This window comes from Furipterus horrens, unplaced genomic scaffold (genome assembly GCF_987537825.1).
Source record: "Furipterus horrens unplaced genomic scaffold, mFurHor1.1.pri manual_scaffold_3, whole genome shotgun sequence".
In the NCBI taxonomy this organism is placed as follows: Eukaryota; Metazoa; Chordata; class Mammalia; order Chiroptera; family Furipteridae; genus Furipterus; species Furipterus horrens.
The window spans coordinates 46,486,212-46,505,332 of NW_028327173.1; the positions used below are offsets into that span (position 1 = coordinate 46,486,212).

The following is a 19,121-nucleotide window of genomic DNA, read 5'->3' on the forward strand; positions in this document are numbered from 1 at the left end:
CTCATGGTGCCCATGTCAGCTTTTCTTACTTGCCTCATTTAGACAGTGGGCTGCAAAGAAATAGAACCCAACACACACTGACCGTATTACTTATGTTCCTGTCTTTAACTCCCTCTTCCAAGTATATCATACATGCTGTTAGGGGACCCTCAGTATTGTAATTGACCAAAAGAAGACTGGACTTTCATTTTTATCATCAAATTTTAATCACTAAATTTCGGATGCAATCATACTTGAGATTCCCTTGGATAGCCATATCTGGTGTGGAACCTATTGACTCCAATTAGATCTATTTATTCTTTCCTTTAGGAAATACGTAGTGAACATTTATTATGAGCTAAGAAGAATAAAGAAGAATGATACTCTCTCTGCCTTCATAGAGCATCCAGCCAAGGGGTGGATGCAAATGATTAAACAGCTTCATGCAGTGCCTGTGTCTGGCATAGGAATCACAGGAATTAGAAGTAGCCAGCATGGTTTAGACATGACTCTCCTCTCGCCTTCTTATTTGGTTCTTAAAGCATCCTACAGCAACAGTGATTTCTACAATGAAAACAAAAGCAAACAAAATAATAAATGAAACTTTTTGAGAAACTTAAATTTATAAGCCTACTTCTAGTGATATTTTATTGTTTGATAGTACACATTTGAGGAACGTCAAAGTCTTTTTGAAATTCTCTGAGTCAGCTCATTTTCAGGATTCTTTTTTAGAATGAACAAGCCATCTTCCCTTATTTTTTTATATTTGAACAGTTTTTTAAATAAACATGAATTGCTTAATTCTCACATCAGAAAGGTTGAGCCAGACACCAGAATACTTGATGAAAAATACATTTATATTTGAAATTGGAGATTCGTTATCTCCAGTATATCCTGATTGAAGCCAACTCAGTTACATCCTGGGAAAATGCCTCCCTTAATATGTGCTGGCATTAAAAGAAAAAGAGGGAAATGTAGGCATTATTAAGACCGTCTTTGTACAGAAATAAACACAGTGTTAACATTTTGGAAAGCAGTATTATCTTATTAAGATAAGGATTTTGTTTGTTTGTTCAGTGATGTTGGTAAATTCTGGCCACCTGCTCCACCAAATGGGTATAAACATGTAATCAGTTGAGGTAGAAGTGTTGCTCTCTCAGAGTTTTGAAATTTTCAAGAACGTTACTATCAAGTGAAAAATGAAAGATGTAATAAGTAATGATATTGGAGTTTTAAATAAAAGGCTGGTCTGGTCACCTGACAGTAAGAGTAAATATTTTTAAACTCTCTTGAGTTACTTTAGGGGAAGGAGAGTAGGTACTCAACTTGTGCTCAGGAATAAAAGAGATTCCTCTACTAAATAATCCAGATAGACTTAGCTTGTGCTGAGAATAATTGGTTAAACTGCTTAGCATCTTTACATGTAGCAGATATTGATGGATTATTTCACTGAATTAATTTAAATATAATCTGAGGGATTATGTTAGGAGCCTTTAGAGATTACTACTCTATCACGGTGTGACCCAGGTCCATTTTCAAGCATTTGAGGAGGCTGCATGCCGTGAGGGAAGGAAGGAAGGACTGTCAGAAGGTATTACAACACTCCTGTGTTACGCAGCCATGCTGCACTTCAAAACATGAATCCCACAGCAGTCACTGAAAAAGCCACTCCCCTGTCACAGAGAAACCTTCTGGATACAGTGTAGTACAGAATGCAGAGACTCTTGTTCTTCAGATGAGAACAGAATAGGAAGACCTTTACTGAAATCTGTTTTCCTTTCTAGCTAAGAGCTATTTAAAAGGCGAAAGATTTATACGCTCTGAAGAGAAACCAGAGTATCTAAGAGCTATTTATAAATGTAAATATTAAGAAAGTGTTCTAGGGTAACTTTGTTTTTAATTCTTTGAAATTTTTTAATGACAGTTGACATACAATATTGTATTAGTTTCAGGGGTAATAACATATAATGATTAGATATTTACATACCTTACAAAGTGATAACCCCAATAGGTCCAGGACCTGAGATAACTTTATTTTTCTCCTACTGAATAGACACAATCATAAAATTATATTCTGGTAGAGTTTTTATCTTTTGGTTCCTTGGAACATGCAATACAGGAAACAAACTGGAAGGATGACTCAGTGAGGAGAAAAGAGAGGAAACAGTAAATGCCACTTGGAAACACTGTCATTTTGTAATTTGGTGGGTGGAGGAAGAGGATTAGATTTGCTAATCTAATGGAATATTCTCAGTGGCAAGACTTGAAAGCAATTTCAGAAAGATGCAAACTTCTCCTGTGTTTAAAAAGATTCTGCCACCATCCTCATAAACCCTAAATTAGGCTTAACTAGCCTGCCTGGGTAAAATTTTCTCCTTGGTTATGAAGTAGACCCTTTGAGCTGCTTTAATTCTGATTTAGCCGGTTACCACTCTTTATTTATTTACCAACTATCTCTTAAATAGATTCTGTCCATCTCCTAGTATAGTAATGGACTTCAGGAGTTTGGCTCTCATGTTCGTAAGTCAAGGAGCTCTAGAACAAAGTGGCTCAGTTTGGCTTTCGATACTTTGGTGGACATTTTTTTTTCCCCACCCAATTTTATGCAAGCATTCGTTTTTAGGAGCAAAGTGAGTTTGAAAGTACTCCCACATATAAGCTTAACAATTTAGGCTAAGCTACAGCACTTTGCATGTCTTGGTCTGAAGTGACGCATCAGACCAGCTTGTGAGGGGGCCTCAGGATTTGTACTTGTCATGAGTTAGAAGTCCTGGTCATCTCCAACCAGGAAAAGAGAAAGTTGAATAGAATGCATAAACCAGATTCTGTATGGGCTGTATATGTGGGTTCATGATTTGCTTTTAAAACAGGCATTTCTTGAAACCCTCATTGCAAAACCAACTATATACTTAAAATGCATTCCAAACCCCATTCAAAATAACGGTTGTATTCTCATGCCATGTTTCAGCTTAAATAAGCCAAAAAGGGTTGGGGTTGCTATTCAAAGGGACTAGACTTTCTAATCCCTTCATTAGCTTCATGATTTTCTGTTGCATACATTAATTTTCCTCGTATCAGAAAGGAAAATAGAAAACACAAAATAGAATCTTTTGGCAGAGATATTGTGTCTCATGCTGTCTTCCTGTCTTTCTTTTTCTCCTCAAATATTTTTCCATGTGGGATAGAAGACAGAGATAGCAGACTATAGAGTAGGGCAAGCTCACTATTCCCAGGAACTTTCATTTTCTGTATTATAAATTCATTATTGATTTTTTTTCCCAGGTACAAGACACTTCCTTTATTCTCTGTATTGTGGTGATACAACCAGAAATACCTGTCAGACAACTGAAGAACCTCAACACTGTCCCCAGCAGCAAGCTGCTCTACCACCGGCTGGACCTCCTGGGCCAGCCGAGTGCGTGCCTCCACTTCAAGCAGCTGGCCACTCTAGGTACATCTTGCACGTCGCAGCTTCTTTGTGGTCTTACTCATAACAGCTCACCATAAATATCCGTTTGAATTTAAAAAAAAAAAAAGGATGTTCCATACTTGCAGTGCCAGTTTGGGGATGCAAATGGGAAAACAATTTAGTTTAGGCCTTGCCTTGGAACAGGTTCTCTAGCAGACAGGCAGTGAGGATGTGTGTGTTGATTTGTTAAGGGTGGGCTCTCGGGAGAAACCAGGAACGAAGTCAAAGAAACAGGATAGGGAAGGAGGAGAAAGCAAGCAAGAGTTTAATTTTAGGTAAAGTTGCAGCCTCAGCCTAATCCTATAGGGGGGCTTTGGAGTATAAATTATAGTGCAGAGTTTGCCCAGACTCGAGGAAGGTGCTGGACTTTGATATTTCATAGCCACTTTCAGCTTTGCTGCCAGCGCCTGTAGAAGAGGGTTTAGTAGCCCAAAGACAGTCCATCAAAGAGAGTGGCAGATAGGGCCCTTTAGAGTCAAGCACCCACATATGGGGACCAGAGAATATGGGGTAGGAGGTGGAGAAATAGTGAAATGGGTCCTGGAATAGCATCCCTGTGTATCTATATAGCATATCTGTATCTACCACAAGAGTGTAGGAAATAGGCAAATAATTTTTAAAAAGCAACAGGGAATGTCTGTTACGTGCCAGGTATTTTACATTCATCATGTAAGTTGGCCTATTATAGTTGAGGACATTTGGGTTTGTCGGAAACACAGACTGCTCCCAAGGCAACACCGACAGCAGCCAGGCTGGGCTGTCACTCGTGCCCCTTCCAGGCCATGATGCCACCTCTTGTAGTTCACGCTGCCGTGTGCCAGGCCCATGCTGGGCGTTTGTAGTGTATGTTGTTGAAACAACACAGTATACTCACAGTACTGTAGAACAGGCGTTCTCTTTTCCACTGTGGAAATACTTAGGGTTTAAAAATCCTAAGAATCATTAGACAGCTGGCAAACTAAGTAGAGGGGCCTCAGGCAGGAAGAGGATCAAGGATAGAAGCCACCCTGTCTGTAGGTGCCAAGCGAGAGCACATGCATTTGGGTTCCTTGTTTAAATTTCATCTCACAGAGTTTCCATCTGGATGTGAGATCAGGGGAACAGGGCAGACTAAGTAGTCTCTTCTAGGGCACCTTCCAGCCAGGGAACGGCAGAGCCCAGATTCAACCCCGTCTGGCTCCACGTCACACAGTGCCTCCTTGATCCTAAGAAGTATATTATGTGTAGGTCTAAGGTATTTTGAACATTTGGCATTTAAGGCTTTTGTATATATTTGTATGTGTATCTCTTCTGGTCCTGATGACTGTAAGTTTCCTGAAGGGAGAGAATGTGGCTTTTTTCCCCTTTTAGCTCGGTGTCGCATTCTTGACTTTCCGTATGGAAGCCTCTACACCACCACGGCCGGCAGATTGGCAAAGCCTTAGGGGTGCTTCTTTGGGGCTGAGATGAAGTCTCAGCATCCTCAGGCCTGCTCTGTCTGCTCTTTCAGAAAGTCCCACCGTCATGCTGTCTGCTGGCAGTTTCTCCTCCCCCTACGAACACCTTAGCCAGCCAGAGACGAAGCGCATGGTGGAGCACTACACGGCCTATCTCAGCGACAACACCCGCCTCATCGCTAACCCGGGGCTCAAAGTGAGTGCGGGCGTGGGGCCCCGCGCCTGGCGTGCTCACAGGGAATCTTTGAAGTGGGAAGGCCAGCTCTGGATCTGCGCCTCTCAGCTGGAGAGCCAGAAGGACAGAGTGTGGCCCCAGGGAGGTTGCTTGGTGATGACCCTTCTGATGGATTAAGCAGCCCTGTGAGCCAGATCAAGACTCTTCTGGGCCTTACGTAGATGCACTAGGGGTTTCTAGTGGGGCCGGCGGTGCTTTGGAGACCAGTAAAACTTATTCAGGCCCATTTTTCCTGGGAGAAGGAAGTAAAGTGCCCCAGCTGTCTGTTGAGATAAATACAATGAAGTTTAAGGAGCAGAGACTTAGCTGGGCTGTGTGCGTGTATGTGTGTGTGTGCACACATGCGTGCGTGTGTGTGTGCAATGCTTTATTGTAGGATCTTCCCTCTTAAACGCAGAACAGTGGAGCTAATCACACATTCACACATCTACTGACTATATTGCAGTAAGCTCTTTTTTCCATCAAGTTTGGCTGTCTCCATCTGCAGTGGAAAGATTTTTAAGAAGTAATTGGGCTTGGCTTCTCTGCAAGAGAGCTTTGGGAAGCCCTGCCAGCAGTCCGCGCTCTTTTCATGTGCGTCTTAAAGGATCCCTGCTATGTCTTCCTTTGTTGCCCAGTTCTCTGTCAGAAATGAAGTAATGGCTACCAGCCACGTCACAGATGAATGGATGACACAAATGGAAATGAGTAGCCTGAACACTTACATTGTCCGCCGTTACATAGCAACACCCAATGGCGTCCTCAGAATTTATCCTGGTTCCCTCATGGACAAAGCGTTTGATCCCACTAGGAGACAATGGTGAGTTGTGGGGGCTTCCATTATCAAAGGTTCCCCCCAAATCCTGGGGAGACATGATAAGTACATACTGTAAAGCAACTTCAGGCAGGCACATTAAAGAAGATACTTTCATGGCATTGAAAACATATTTTTTTAATAGTTTTTTTTTTTTTAACGTCTTAACAACAGCTTTGTGGGTTTCCTCTGTGTACAGTGTTTTTATCTCTTCATTGAAATTTTGAGACCGAAATGCTTTATGCTCAGCCATTTCAATTCCTAGTGGTTTGCTTGATTCCTACTTCGTGTGCAGTGTGTCTATAGTGAGTACACTTACTATCACTGTGCATGATGATGGCATCAAAGTATGGCTCATGTATGACCTATGAAAAAAGAACATGTATAAATTTTAAAACTTTTTTTTTTTTCTGGGCTTTCTTTGTACTCAAGATTGTCTAAAAACAAATGCTAGTCAGGTGTTATTATAGCAGGGGAGCAACTTGGTCAGAAAAACAAGGTTTCTCGTCTTGTGCTGCTTGGTAACTAAGTCACTGATGAGTCAGCTGTTGTTTTTACTGCCTGGTCCTCCACCCCTACCAATCCAGGATGCATTTTTATGTGCCGAGTTGTATTTATTTCTGCTTCCTCCATTACTTTCTTTTTATTTTAGCCTCTAAAACATCTATATAATAGATCTTATTTAAAGCTCAGACATGTTCTGAGTTCAGTATCTTTTTTAAAGGAGAGTTTTAGATTTTCTTGGTCCCTTGTGTTGATGCTATGATCAGACATTAAAGATATGAACCATTTCAAATTTTATTGTAACATAGGCACAATTTATAATAAATATTTTGACCTTTATAAAAATTTTTTCAATTACAGTTTGCATTCAATATTATTTTGAATTAGTTTCAGGTGTACAGAGTAGCAGTTAGACAGAAGTGCTCATCTGATATTTCCGGTACCCACGTGGCACCAGTTACTACATTATTATTGACTATATTCCTTATGTTGTACTTTACATCCCCATGACTATTTTTTAACTACCAATTTGTACTATCTGTACTTCTCTATCCTTTCACTTTTTTCATTCAGTCCACCATAAAAATTTTTTTGAGTTACAAGCTCACTTTTCTTTAAAATTTACAGAATTGTTCATACCCTAAAATAACATGGCTTCTTTGGTCTCCATTAGGTATCTCCATGCAGTAGCCAATCCAGGGTTGATTTCTTTGACTGGTCCTTACTTAGATGTTGGAGGAGCTGGCTATGTGGTGACCATCAGTCATACAATTCACTCATCCAGGTAATGCTTTAATTTTTAGTTATTTATTGAACATAGCAAGGGTATTTGGAAAATTTAAATAGACTTACGGCAAAAACATGACCTTTAAAGTGAGGCAAGGTGAGATTTGAGCTTCTTCTTTAGCCATGTCATCTTGGGTTCCCTGTTGTTGGCAGCCAGGATGATGCTTATGAGGAAGAAAAAGATGTTGCACTTAGCAATCTGTAGAAATGTCAATCTTAAACCAGTCCAAGAAATAGCAATAGGTACCTGGCAATTATCGTCACTCGAGAATGTTTTCTAAAGGATAGGAGCATTTTTAGTGAAGGGAAAGAAGACTCACGACATCAAATTTATTACCTCTTGTATTGGGGTCTCTTTAAAATTACGTAGGAGTTTGTTGTTTCTTACTTTGTCCTCTCACTGCCTCCTAAAAAATAAAAGGGCATGTTGAAAATTGACTTTCCAGGAATGCTAGAAAATGTCAGTATCGCTGTAAATATATTTAGAGTGCTTTATATTTCCTGATTTTGAAGTTTCTGTATTTAAGCTGCAAATGTCAGTGAAATGTGGGGTAGAGAGACAAGTCGAACACCTTAAACACGTTTTAACCCCTTCATTTTATAAATAGATGTTTTTTCCCTTGCAACCAAGAAAGACCATATTTTGACTGGTACTTGTAATGCTGCCTTAAAATTTATGGGACACATATTTTCTTGCTTAACTTTATGCTTTCCACTGATGCTTATTATATATCAAGTGATTGACATTCAGTAGAATTCTTCTAACATAGGTTCTTTGGGAGTAAGAATTGGGAAGCAGTGCCATGTGGAATTGCAGCTGTGACCTGCGTCTCCGCAGAAAACAGGGCTGTGCCAACAGCCAAGTTTGGATTCCTTTGGAGGGCGCCATATCCGTTTGGCTCCGTCAGCTGCTCCCATAATGTAGTATTTCACATATAAACAAGGAAACACTCATTTCGAACAGATTTTTTTCAATGTTTTCATTAACAGACCATCTGCCAGGCATATGCCTACTATTGTCTGAACAGCAAGACTTGTCATCCCTTCTACACTAATCAATTGAGAAAAATAAACAAAGGTGATTTCTCTTGAGGGGACAGCAACCACCTTGGTCTTTGAGGACAGTGGAATGGGCTCTTAAAAGTATTATAGGGAAGCAGATTGAAAACAACGACCATGTGCTTCTCACTTGGTCTCTGGCATTCCATCAGACCCCTCCCACCTGCTCATTGTTCACGTCCATTAGCTTTTCCTTCTCCCCTCTGTACAGTGGTGTTCTTGTTGGCAGAGGAGGGTTGGCACAAGGAGGCGCAGATTTTAATGCCCATGTACATTTATACACATACATGTTTCGGGGAATTTGAATGAGTGGGAGAATTTTCACTGAGTTTATTTATAAATATTTATGGTATCATTCCAAATGAAGCATGGTGGGCTTTCAAGTTAGAAATACCTGGGTTCAGTTCCCTTATTTGGGTAGTTTTTATAGTGTGTTTAACCTATACAAGTTTAGTTATTTAAGTTTAACAAGAGTTAAATGGCTGTTTAAATCCTGGATTCTGTCCACCAGTCACTCAGTGAAAGTATATTCCAGGAACAAGTACCTGCTCTTGGCTTGATCAATGTACAGTCTTATGGACTTGATCATTTGAGCATTTCCTTAGCTGAGCATGCTTTTGTTATTGAAAACCATGTATTTTTCATTCAACGCAGCTTAGAATGCAAGTCAATCACCGCTTCTGGTTCTCAACCAAAGCACCCATAGCTTTAATGGATGTATTAGTAGATGGGCTCTCTGCAAAGGTAGTTTTTTCAAATAATTACTAGTGATTTTGGCCTCGTGAACCTAATTTCCTAAGATGTGATTCTACTCTGAAAAATTTAATTTGCATTTACTATTTGTATGGCTATAAATAAGTTCCTTTTCGCCTTGGTTTCCTCACCTATGAAAGAGGGATATTAGGGTCTATCTCAAATGATTATTTAATGATTACATTATTATTTAATGATTATATTAAATAATATATGTGAAGCTCTTAGAACAGTGCCTGGCACATGGGGAGGGCTCAATAAATGTTAAAATGCTTATTATTATATTCTGTGACCTCTCTGAGCACAACAGAGATAATAATGCCCATATTGAATGATGTGAGAGTTAGTGGTGATGCATGTAAAGTGCTTAGCACTGTACTTAACAATATCAAATCCCACATAAATGATAGTTCTCTTTTCTTATCATTCAACTCATGCTTAAATTTCTGGCATTTTAGTAGACAAGAAGAGGGAACTTAAGCTGATGTTCAACTTATTAGGAGGCATTCTCATTCACCTTTGGTTTATAGAAGTGGTTTGACCGATAGCTTGGGGAGGAGCTTTTCTGACTCAGTGCTCACTTAGCAGTTACTCATAGTAACAGTGCTGTGATTCTTCCATAAGCATTATTAGTGGCCTGAGAATCTAGGTGTGTGTTCTTTGGAGAATGATAATGCTGAAAAGGATTTTAAAGTACATTCAGTGACTAAGGAAGTGATCAGATGAGTCTTTGACAGAGAAAATCTCAAACAGCATGGTCTATTATACTTAGAAATGTAGGATTGGTTGGATTTTTCTATGGTAATCTTTGTGGGTTGTTATGGTAACAGTGTACATTTTGAAATGCAGGTAAAATATGAACATTAGACTTACGTGAGCAGCATGCATGCTTTTACTTCAGCTTGTTGCTCATATTGGAACAGCTGACAGTCAAATAGGGGAAGTTGAGAAACAAAATTAACTTGTCCCAAAAAACCTGAGTTGTATTTTTTACTGAGGCAGCTGGAGTATTGAAGAAAGAGCCAGAGTTGCATACTGGACTCTATGCCATGAATAAAAGGTGATCAATCTTGCTTACGTCTTTTAACCATTCCAAACCCAATTTTTCATTTTTTAAGTAGGGACTATAATTCCTTTCTGATGTGTTTTCAGGAAATTAAATAGATTATGTAAAATTTTGGAAACTCTTGAATGCCATACAGATCTAAAGGGACAGTGGAACCTGATGATTAGGAGCATTATATACTTTGGAGTTGAAGATACTGAGTTGAAATTTTTGCTTCCATTAGTTATCCACTGACTTTGGCCAAATACATAATCTTCCCCAAGCTTCCATTTTCTAGAAATAATAATGCCTCATAAGGTTTCTGTGAAGAAATCATTGAAGTGATATATCCAAATGCCTACCAGAGTGCCTACTTTTTGTGAATATTCAGTAAATAGAAGGTGTTTTAGTATCATAATGTAAAGTAATTAAGTCTTGAATTTCTTCCATGGTGGAATTTAAGTTACTTCAGTAACAATGGGGCTCTTATTGATGCAATAGCCTCTCAGAGATAATCCCACAATATTGTCCTCCCCCATCCCATGCCAAACACATTTCTGACAGCAAAGCTCCGACAGAAATGTCATCATGGGTCATGGTCCCTTTTTCTAGAGGTTATTTTTTTGGAGGGGATGGGATTTGGGGTGATACTAGTTAGTATCAATGTTGACAGTAACCAGAAGGGGGCATTTGTCTACATGACAAAGCTAATTTCACTCCCAAACTGTGATTTTCTAGAAGAGGATTTTACTTTGGGAAATTCCTTCTGAACTTCCCAATTAATTTTTTAAAGGTTTTTTGTCAATAACTGTCATTTTTTTTATATGTTTTCTCTATAAAGAGATTATGTGGGTGGATGACAATAATTATGAGCTCTTGGAACATGCCATGTTGGATCCAAACATTGAAAATTCCCAGCCACAGAAGTGGCCAAGTAACCAAGCCCTTTCAGCTGCTCATGAACATAGATTAAAAAGAACCTAGGTTCCAAGTCAGAAGTCAGTGCTTCTCCTGTATCTAGCAATTTCTCTTAAAGAATAATGACTCACTCTCTGTCTAGGACTGAACTTTAAGCTCTATTTAATTTTCTTTAGAATAACTTTTTCTATAACATCGGGTGTTTTTGATATGTTTGGCAGCTTGCTAAGCACTGTAAACATACTATCTCATTTATAGTAATCCCAATAGCAGCTTTATGAAGTAAATACTATTATTATCCCCATTTTCAAACTGAAGCTTATGAAAAGGTTTTAAGTAGTATCCCAGGAGCCACATAGATAGAAGCTAACAGGGCCAGGATTTGATCCCAGATCTTCTTGATTCCAGAGCTAAAAGGGTAGCTCCATGTTGTACTGCCCAACTGTATCTTCCTTGGTGCTTCTGTTTTTGAGAGTAGCATTTTAGAATGTTGAAAGAAATGGCCTGTGAACCAGGAGAGTTTTGTTCTAAAATATGAGCTTTGTTTTTTGTTACAACCAAATAGGAAGAAAACTAGGCATTGTTTTTACTAATTTTTTTTTTTTTTTTTTTTTTTTTTTGTGTGTGTGTGTGTGTGTGACCTTACACTAGTCAGTCAATCTTTGGGAGATCTCAGTTTCATTACCTATAAAATGAAGGAAATAATCACTGGGGTTCCTTGCCTAAAGGTTCATTGTAAGGAACCACAGTAGCCATGCATCCAACCTCCCACCTGACGCCTGTTCCCTCCCACCCCCATATTCTTGCTAAAGAGTAATCCAATCATTGTCTGAACATCTGTAGTCAGGACTAGCCATATTCTGCATGCCCATTATTGAGGCTGGTCTTTTTTAGAAAGTTCTACCTTTAGTCTTAAATATTTCTCTCATCACATCTCCATGTTATGCTAGCTCAGTTATTTAGTTGTTCATTTTTATACGGGTGGAAAGTGTGGCAGAACTGTAGGCATGTATTTCTGATACCATACAATCTGCTTACTCTTGAACATAGCTTTTACCTTTAAATAAACATGCCTCTTCTTCCCTTTGATCTTTTCCACATGAAGTACACAGATGTCTTCTGGGCACACTGTGGCTGTGATGGGCATTGACTTCACACTTAGATACTTCTACAAAGTTCTCATGGACTTACTACCAGTCTGTAACCAAGATGGCGGCAACAAAATAAGGTAAGCCCTCCAGAGAGGCACCATTTCTGTTCTAGCTACGAAATATAAGGAAAATGATAACAGGTATGTCTAGTTGAATGGCAACCACATTGTCAAGGTCAGGACTAGAAATTGAGTCTATGATCTGAGTGATCTTTCTCCCCACCCCCCTCCAACTTTTTTTTTTCCTAACAAATACTGTTGTTCTATTACAGTTGTCCCATCTTTCCCCCCTGAGTGTTCTTTTAGGAAGGTTTTTGTTTTAATTTTTTCCCAAGGGTTTGCCAGTTGAGATTTAGACAGACAGACTTGGCTCGTAACCAGGAGAGTAACCGTGGCACAGAATTCTCTGAAAGCTCTTGATTCTTTAGAAGTCAGTAATTAGAGGTTTCCTATATTTTTGGTGCTAGCAAGACCAGAGGGTACTATTGGATAGTACTTTTGATGTTAACTTAGTTATTAAACCAAAGTCTTTGTGAGACGTTTCAGGCACTTAGACTGTTCCTTTTACATTCCCCCCAGAAAGAGGCTCAGGGCACTAAAGTCTTTGCCGCCTGAATTTCTAAAGAACACGTCTGATCAAAGCAAGGGCATTCCCTTGATTTAACGCAGGCCACTTTAAAAAATAGCTTTCTTATTTCAATCTCATGGCCCATGCTTCGCATCACTGCTAGATTTCACATTGACCCTTAACAAGGAAATACAGGATTCATGGCAAATTGTTAGGAAGAATGTAGAGTAAAATAGAGCAAAGTGTAGTCTTGGTTAGAACTATTCTGGCTTTACTTATTTAGTATTTCCATCAAATATGTTTTTGTATGTCCCCTGAATGTCCTGTTTTATGTATGTTTACCATTGAAAGGAGAAATTGTATGGCTTACTTAAACTGGGTGCCTATAAATATTCAAGGTCACCTTTTTCAGAATCTCCCTCCTCACAATAAAGAATAAATTTCTTGCTTATACATCCTTGCCAAAGATCTTCAAGTCCGTCTTACATGGCCTGAGTGGCCACATTCTGTGTGAGCTATACAGGTGACTTCAGAGGCAGGTGTAACTCTGTCACCTTAAGCTGTATACCACCAGATGACCCACCACCTCAAGAAGAGCATATCTGTCTACCTGACTGTCAGTCATCCTTCCTTTTATCAATGACTATTTATTAAGAACCTAAGATAAATGCAATTTGTTTTGCGGCTAACAAGATCAATGCTCTCTGAAATCACATAAAAACAGCTCAAATGATTGAGGGTTGTCACTCGTTTTGGTGCAGGTGCTTCATAATGGAGGATAGAGGTTATCTGGTGGCACACCCAACCCTCATTGACCCCAAAGGACACGCACCTGTGGAACAGCAGCACATAACCCACAAGGTACTTGTTGCAAAGCTGGTCACTCCGTTCTCCAGCAGCCTGCAGCTCATTAATCACATGGCATGTGTCTTCTGCTTGGCCTTGTTAGGAGCCCCTGGTAGCAAATGATATCCTGAACCACCCCAACTTTGTAAAGAAAAACTTGTGCAACAGCTTCAGTGACAGAACAGTCCAGAGGTTTTATAAATTCAACACTAGTCTTGTGGTAAGTTGATTCCTTAATGCTCTCCTATCCCCTCCCACTATGGAATGTAAAACAGAATAATGTCAATGTCTATTTTATTCCTGGCTGTTCCATTGAATTAGAATTAGAGAATGATGGGACAGGACAAAACCTCATATGACAATTATGGAATATAAAGCCCAAGTTCTCACACTTGGTGTTTTGTTTTGTTTTAGTTTTGTTAGCTCAGAGACATGAAATGGCTGCTGAAGTCTGTTCCCCCTCTCTTATATAAATATATATGGCACGGTGTGTTTCTGTCTTCCTGTCTACTAGAAATCACTCAGTCTCCTGAAATTCCTAAAGCCACCCTCAGTCAGTTCTTGGTTATCCACCTGTAAGATGAGAGTTCTCATGTACGTACCCAAAAGTACTTTGTTTTCCTCAGTTTAGAACACTCCCTGTGATTTGAGGTACTGCAGATTTACCTGGATATGGTTAAAGATCTTAAGGATTTTCTTACTAATTTGTAAATAATCCTAGCTGGGAGAGTTACGTAAATGCGTAACGTCAGAACCAACATTCAAAACTAAAAGTTATTTAAAAAGTTATTTAAAAGAAGTAAGCTTCTTCTTTCAAATAGATATTCTTATCACTAAATATATAATTAAAAATTAGTTTTAAAAATATGGTAGGTTAAATGAAAATCCTAAACTTAGTACTGCCCCCCCAAAAAAACAATTGCAAAAACAGTTGTGTGGAGCGATAAAAGAATTTTTAAAGTGAATATATTAAAATGATAATGTGTTCAAAACAAGGAAAGTCATTATTACTCTGTTCAGATCCCACATCATTGTAAGGACTGTGTACTTTAAAGGGGGCATGGACAGACTTGAGTGTAATCAGAGGGAGGCTGTCATATGAAAGTCTAAATTACTCTGTGTATCTACTATCGTAGTACAATGATTTCCTGAGACAAAGCCAGGATACTCCAGCAGAAATTTTTCAGAAACACAAATTTTAGTGAAATACAGGGGTTGGCAAAAGTAGGTTTACAGCCATCTGTATGGAAAATAATACAATAATAGATTATACAAGAATAAACTCTTTCATGTACTCATGACTGTAAACTTACTTTTGCCTACCCCTGTATGAATTAGAATAATGTCTTAATGGCGTAAGTTGTTCCAAAGTGGAATTAAAGCATTCCTGGGCATTGGAGCTACGAAGCTGCAAGGCCCGTATAATTGCTTATATTGTAGAGGTGGGCATTTTCCAGACCGTGGAAAATTCATCTAGACCTCTAAGAACCCATTCAGTGCCATGATTCTCAGTTAGGCTTATTCTCTCCGTGCACATACAGGGATGGAAACAAGCATGTGTTTAAATAATTGACCTACTGCATATGACACACATGGGGAAAAAAAAAGACCATACTGAATGCTACAATGCCACTTTTGAATCTTTGATTTTCTAATATGGTGGCAAATTTGGCAATTCAATAAATTGGCTACCACATTTTCTTGTTATAGAATGCCTTACTTGGATTTTTTAAATATTCTTCTGGAAGCAGGACACTAGCCTCTTAAAGAGGCTTTGGATTTAAAATTATTTTATTTTAAAAGAAGAGATGTTTTAATTTAAGGGAGGCAAATGCATGTTTTCTGGTTGTTTAGGTTTGTCTTTGAATAAATTTCAAACTATTCCTTACCAGAAAGCTGTCTTTTCATTGATTCTTGCATTTCTTTTTTTTCATTTTATGATATATTATTATATGTTAAAAAGGAAAGAGCAGATTACAAAAACATCTATGAAAACTTTGTTTTTATAAGCATAGATAAAAGAATAAATGATACATACACAACTGTTAAATGAGAATTTTCTACGATAGGATTATAAATAATTTTTACCTTCTAGTTTTTTTTTATGGTGACTATATACTACTTTTGTAATCAGAAATGAAGTCCTCTGGTGAGCTATTTTCAGCATATGGCTGAGAGTTTTTTCAGCATGGTGAGGCCAAGTCTTTGCATTGTCATCTTGACACTTTTGATGCCTCTGTTGTCTGCAGGGGGATTTGACGAACCTTGTGCATGGCAGCCACTGTTCTAAATACAGACTGGCGAGGATCCCGGGAACCAATGCATTTGTCGGCATTGTCAATGAAACATGCGACTCTCTTGCCTTCTGTGCTTGTAGCATGGTGGACCGGCTCTGTCTCAACTGTCACCGGTAAAAATGCGCTGGGTCGTGTTCTTTGTTTCCCGTGCTGTTGAATATTTTAACTGATGCCAGTCATTCTGAAGTGGCATCTGCAAAATAAAGTGCTGGGTATGTCCTGGAGAAAAGGGAACTCCTGGTTACAAAAGCATGTATAATTTAGTGACCCTCTGTATAGTAACTTTCTTTTTGCTTTTCAGAATGGAACAAAATGAATGTGAATGTCCCTGTGAGTGCCCTCTAGAGGTCAACGAGTGTACTGGCAACCTCACCAATGCAGAGAACCGGTAAAAAAATATATGTACTTATGTACTAGAGTGTGTGGGTATATATATACCTTGAGTCTTGCTTATAGATTTGTTTTGGGTTGGGACATAAGAAGATAATTCATTCTACTGAGGTAACTGTCCAGTGAGCCAGATTTCAAGCTCCATAGTGCCTTAAAATGAAGTCCACCTCCAGATTTAAATTTAAATATTGTGAATTAACAGTATATATGCTATATACAAAAAATATGAGACTGTTACAGGCATTAACACATGTCAGATATTTTAGTTTTCTAATTAACTCTGTGAGAAATATGTAGGTATCTTTCATACACACTCATGTTCCCACACAACATAGCATTATTGATATCATTGGCAAATTTTGAGACCTGTTAATAAATTGTGGTAAGTCTCTTGTCTAGAATGTATGTATGTGCATTTTAGTACAGTTGACCCTTGAACAAAGAGGTTAGGGGATGCAGTGCCCCACACAGTTGAAAGTCTGTGTATAACTTTTGACTCCCCGAAAACTTAGTTGTCCTTCAATAAATGTAGGGAATTAGTTCCGAGACCCCCCCATGGATACCGGAATCCACAGATGCTCAAGGCCACTGTATAAAATGGCTTAGAACAGTGCATAGGGTCAGCCCTCTGCATCTGCAGGCTCCCATCCTCAGATCAAAAACAAGACAGGTATTTACTGGAAAAAAAAAATTTGTGCACAAGTGGACTCACATAGTTCAGACCTATGTTGTTCAGGGGTCAACTGTACATGTTTACTTAAGCGTAGAAAAAAATGTCTAAAAGGATCCCCATTAAACTATTAACAGTGGTTACCTCTAAAAAGTAAGCTTTGTACATAAAGATGAACAGTTTGAAGCTCAGAATAGTTAAGTCAATGACCCAAGATTTTCTGTATCTAAATGGTAAAGCCAGGATTCAAACCCAGATCAGCCTGGCAGCCTAGGGGCCAGGGGCATGATGAGCTTGGTTATATACATGATCCTAACCTCTAGACCTGCTCCTGAATAGAAACCCAAGCTGCGAGGTCCACCAGGAGCCAGTGACATACACAGCCACTGACCCTGGCCTGCAAGATGCTCTTCACCAGTGTGTCAACAGCAGGTGCAGTCAGCGGATGGAAAGCGGGTAAGCGGTGCCCAGTGCTTGTTTTTTATCAGCGTGAGGGTTTGGGGAACAGAACCTAGTAAAATACAATGACCAGCAGCCTCACTGTGCTTTTCCAGCTGGTATTTATCATTCCCATTCTTTATGTTTTAAAAAAGTAGTATCTTTTTTTCAGATTCCAGACTGATAGGCATAAGCCTTTTATCCACCAGGTTTAATCTTGTCCAGTTTTCACTTGTTACTGCTACTTGGCATTTGTACCATATGTTGCACGTGGGTGGGAAAGGTATTCTTGGAATAAATGTGAAAGTAAATGAGTGAGAGGACATGGCATGAAGAAGCAAGGGCAAGAGGCAGCAACTCACAGGCTCTAGAACCAGAACCCAGCAGTTAAGGCTGCATGTGTGATACACTGAAACTTATCCATTTTCTTTCTTAGAAAACAGTTTTGAGAACTGCCAACTACATGTCTCCTGCTCCCTCCTCCTCCTCACTAGGGTGTTTGGGACTAGACATTATGGAACTAGGGGCTGTGGTGACCAAAGGGGTGGGAGTGGGGCAATTTGCTCCTTATGTACATAGCTGCAGGTTACCATTTGATGAGGCCGAGTTAATGGGTAGGAAGAGCAGCCAGTTCTACTTTTGATGTAGATTTTGGCAAAGGAATGGTAGGGCATCGGATAAATTGAGATGTTATACAGTAAGCTAAAGTCAATTAAGTTTGAGAAACACTGCATATACTCTCCAGAGAGTCATAGTACTCTTAACTTATTAAAAGCTCTAAGAAATTGACATTTGTAAAAAATCTGTTTAACTTACCTAGGATTTCCCAAAATTACTTGATCATTTTTTTTCTTCCTTTTTTTTTTAATGACCATACACTTGGAGGATGTTAGGCCAAAGCCTAACAAACCTTGGGTCCTTTGGGTCTTTTAAGATGATTTTGAATATTCCTACACTCATCCACGCCGTGTGCATTTCATGGTTTCACTCATGGAGAGCAGTTTCATCTCTCTCATTTCCCAGTTGCTGAGCGACATAAAGCAGCTATCCCCTGGCAGATCACTGCTATTCTCATTTCGTAAGGAAAGGAAACTAATGCGCAGGGAGTTACAGCACAAATAAGGAACGGCTCTCTTGAGTGCTGTCTGATGCCCCCGCCCACGTGCTGCCCTGCCTGACACTGCTTCCTGGAACACTCAGCCTCATCTCTCTGCAGGGACTGTTTTGGCGTGCTGGACTGTGAATGGTGCATGGTGGACAGCGATGGGAAGACTCACCTGGACAAATCCTACTGTGCACCCCAGAAAGAATGCTTTGGGGGGATTGTGGGAGCCAAAAGCCCATACGCTGATGATATGGGAGCAATAGGTATGTTTCCTGAGAACCTCTTACAATGTGATTCTTGAATACACTTTTTCCTGTCTATGTACTAGGACAGACATCTTAAAATGATCCTCCACATCCCTGATCCCTTTCCCAGTAGTTTTTCATAACGAAACCAAAGCAGATAATTACCTTCAAAGCTGGTTAGATATTCTCTGCAGACTGAACAGCTGTCTTGTCCTGCCAAATTTTGCAAGCCTGGAACTCATTCCCAACAAGCTTGTTCTGAGAAATATCAGGCCTTATCCGCGTGGCTGAACCCTAGAGTTTGTTTGAATGTGAGTCCCAGCTGTCAGAGCACATGGCCATTGGTGGGCGGAGGGGCCACTGAACATCCATTTCCTGCTGCAACTGTCCCTGACAACTTTTGCAGAGCTAGAAGTCTTGTGGCTACAAATCATT

The 19,121-nt window shown here is 39.4% G+C and overlaps 1 protein-coding gene across 1 annotated transcript in view; it reads left to right on the forward strand.

The window, feature by feature from the left end:
• CACHD1 (cache domain containing 1) overlaps positions 1 to 19,121 on the forward strand; it is a 199,587-nt gene that overhangs the window by 165,787 nt on the left and 14,679 nt on the right. The window contains exons 13-23 of the mRNA XM_090269564.1: positions 3,262 to 3,430; positions 4,938 to 5,080; positions 5,737 to 5,918; positions 7,090 to 7,200; positions 12,083 to 12,205; positions 13,457 to 13,556; positions 13,645 to 13,761; positions 15,791 to 15,951; positions 16,140 to 16,226; positions 17,238 to 17,354; positions 18,553 to 18,704. Coding sequence (XP_090125690.1) covers positions 3,262 to 3,430; positions 4,938 to 5,080; positions 5,737 to 5,918; positions 7,090 to 7,200; positions 12,083 to 12,205; positions 13,457 to 13,556; positions 13,645 to 13,761; positions 15,791 to 15,951; positions 16,140 to 16,226; positions 17,238 to 17,354; positions 18,553 to 18,704 — 1,462 coding nt within the window. The remainder of the gene's footprint in view (positions 1 to 3,261; positions 3,431 to 4,937; positions 5,081 to 5,736; positions 5,919 to 7,089; positions 7,201 to 12,082; positions 12,206 to 13,456; positions 13,557 to 13,644; positions 13,762 to 15,790; positions 15,952 to 16,139; positions 16,227 to 17,237; positions 17,355 to 18,552; positions 18,705 to 19,121) is intronic.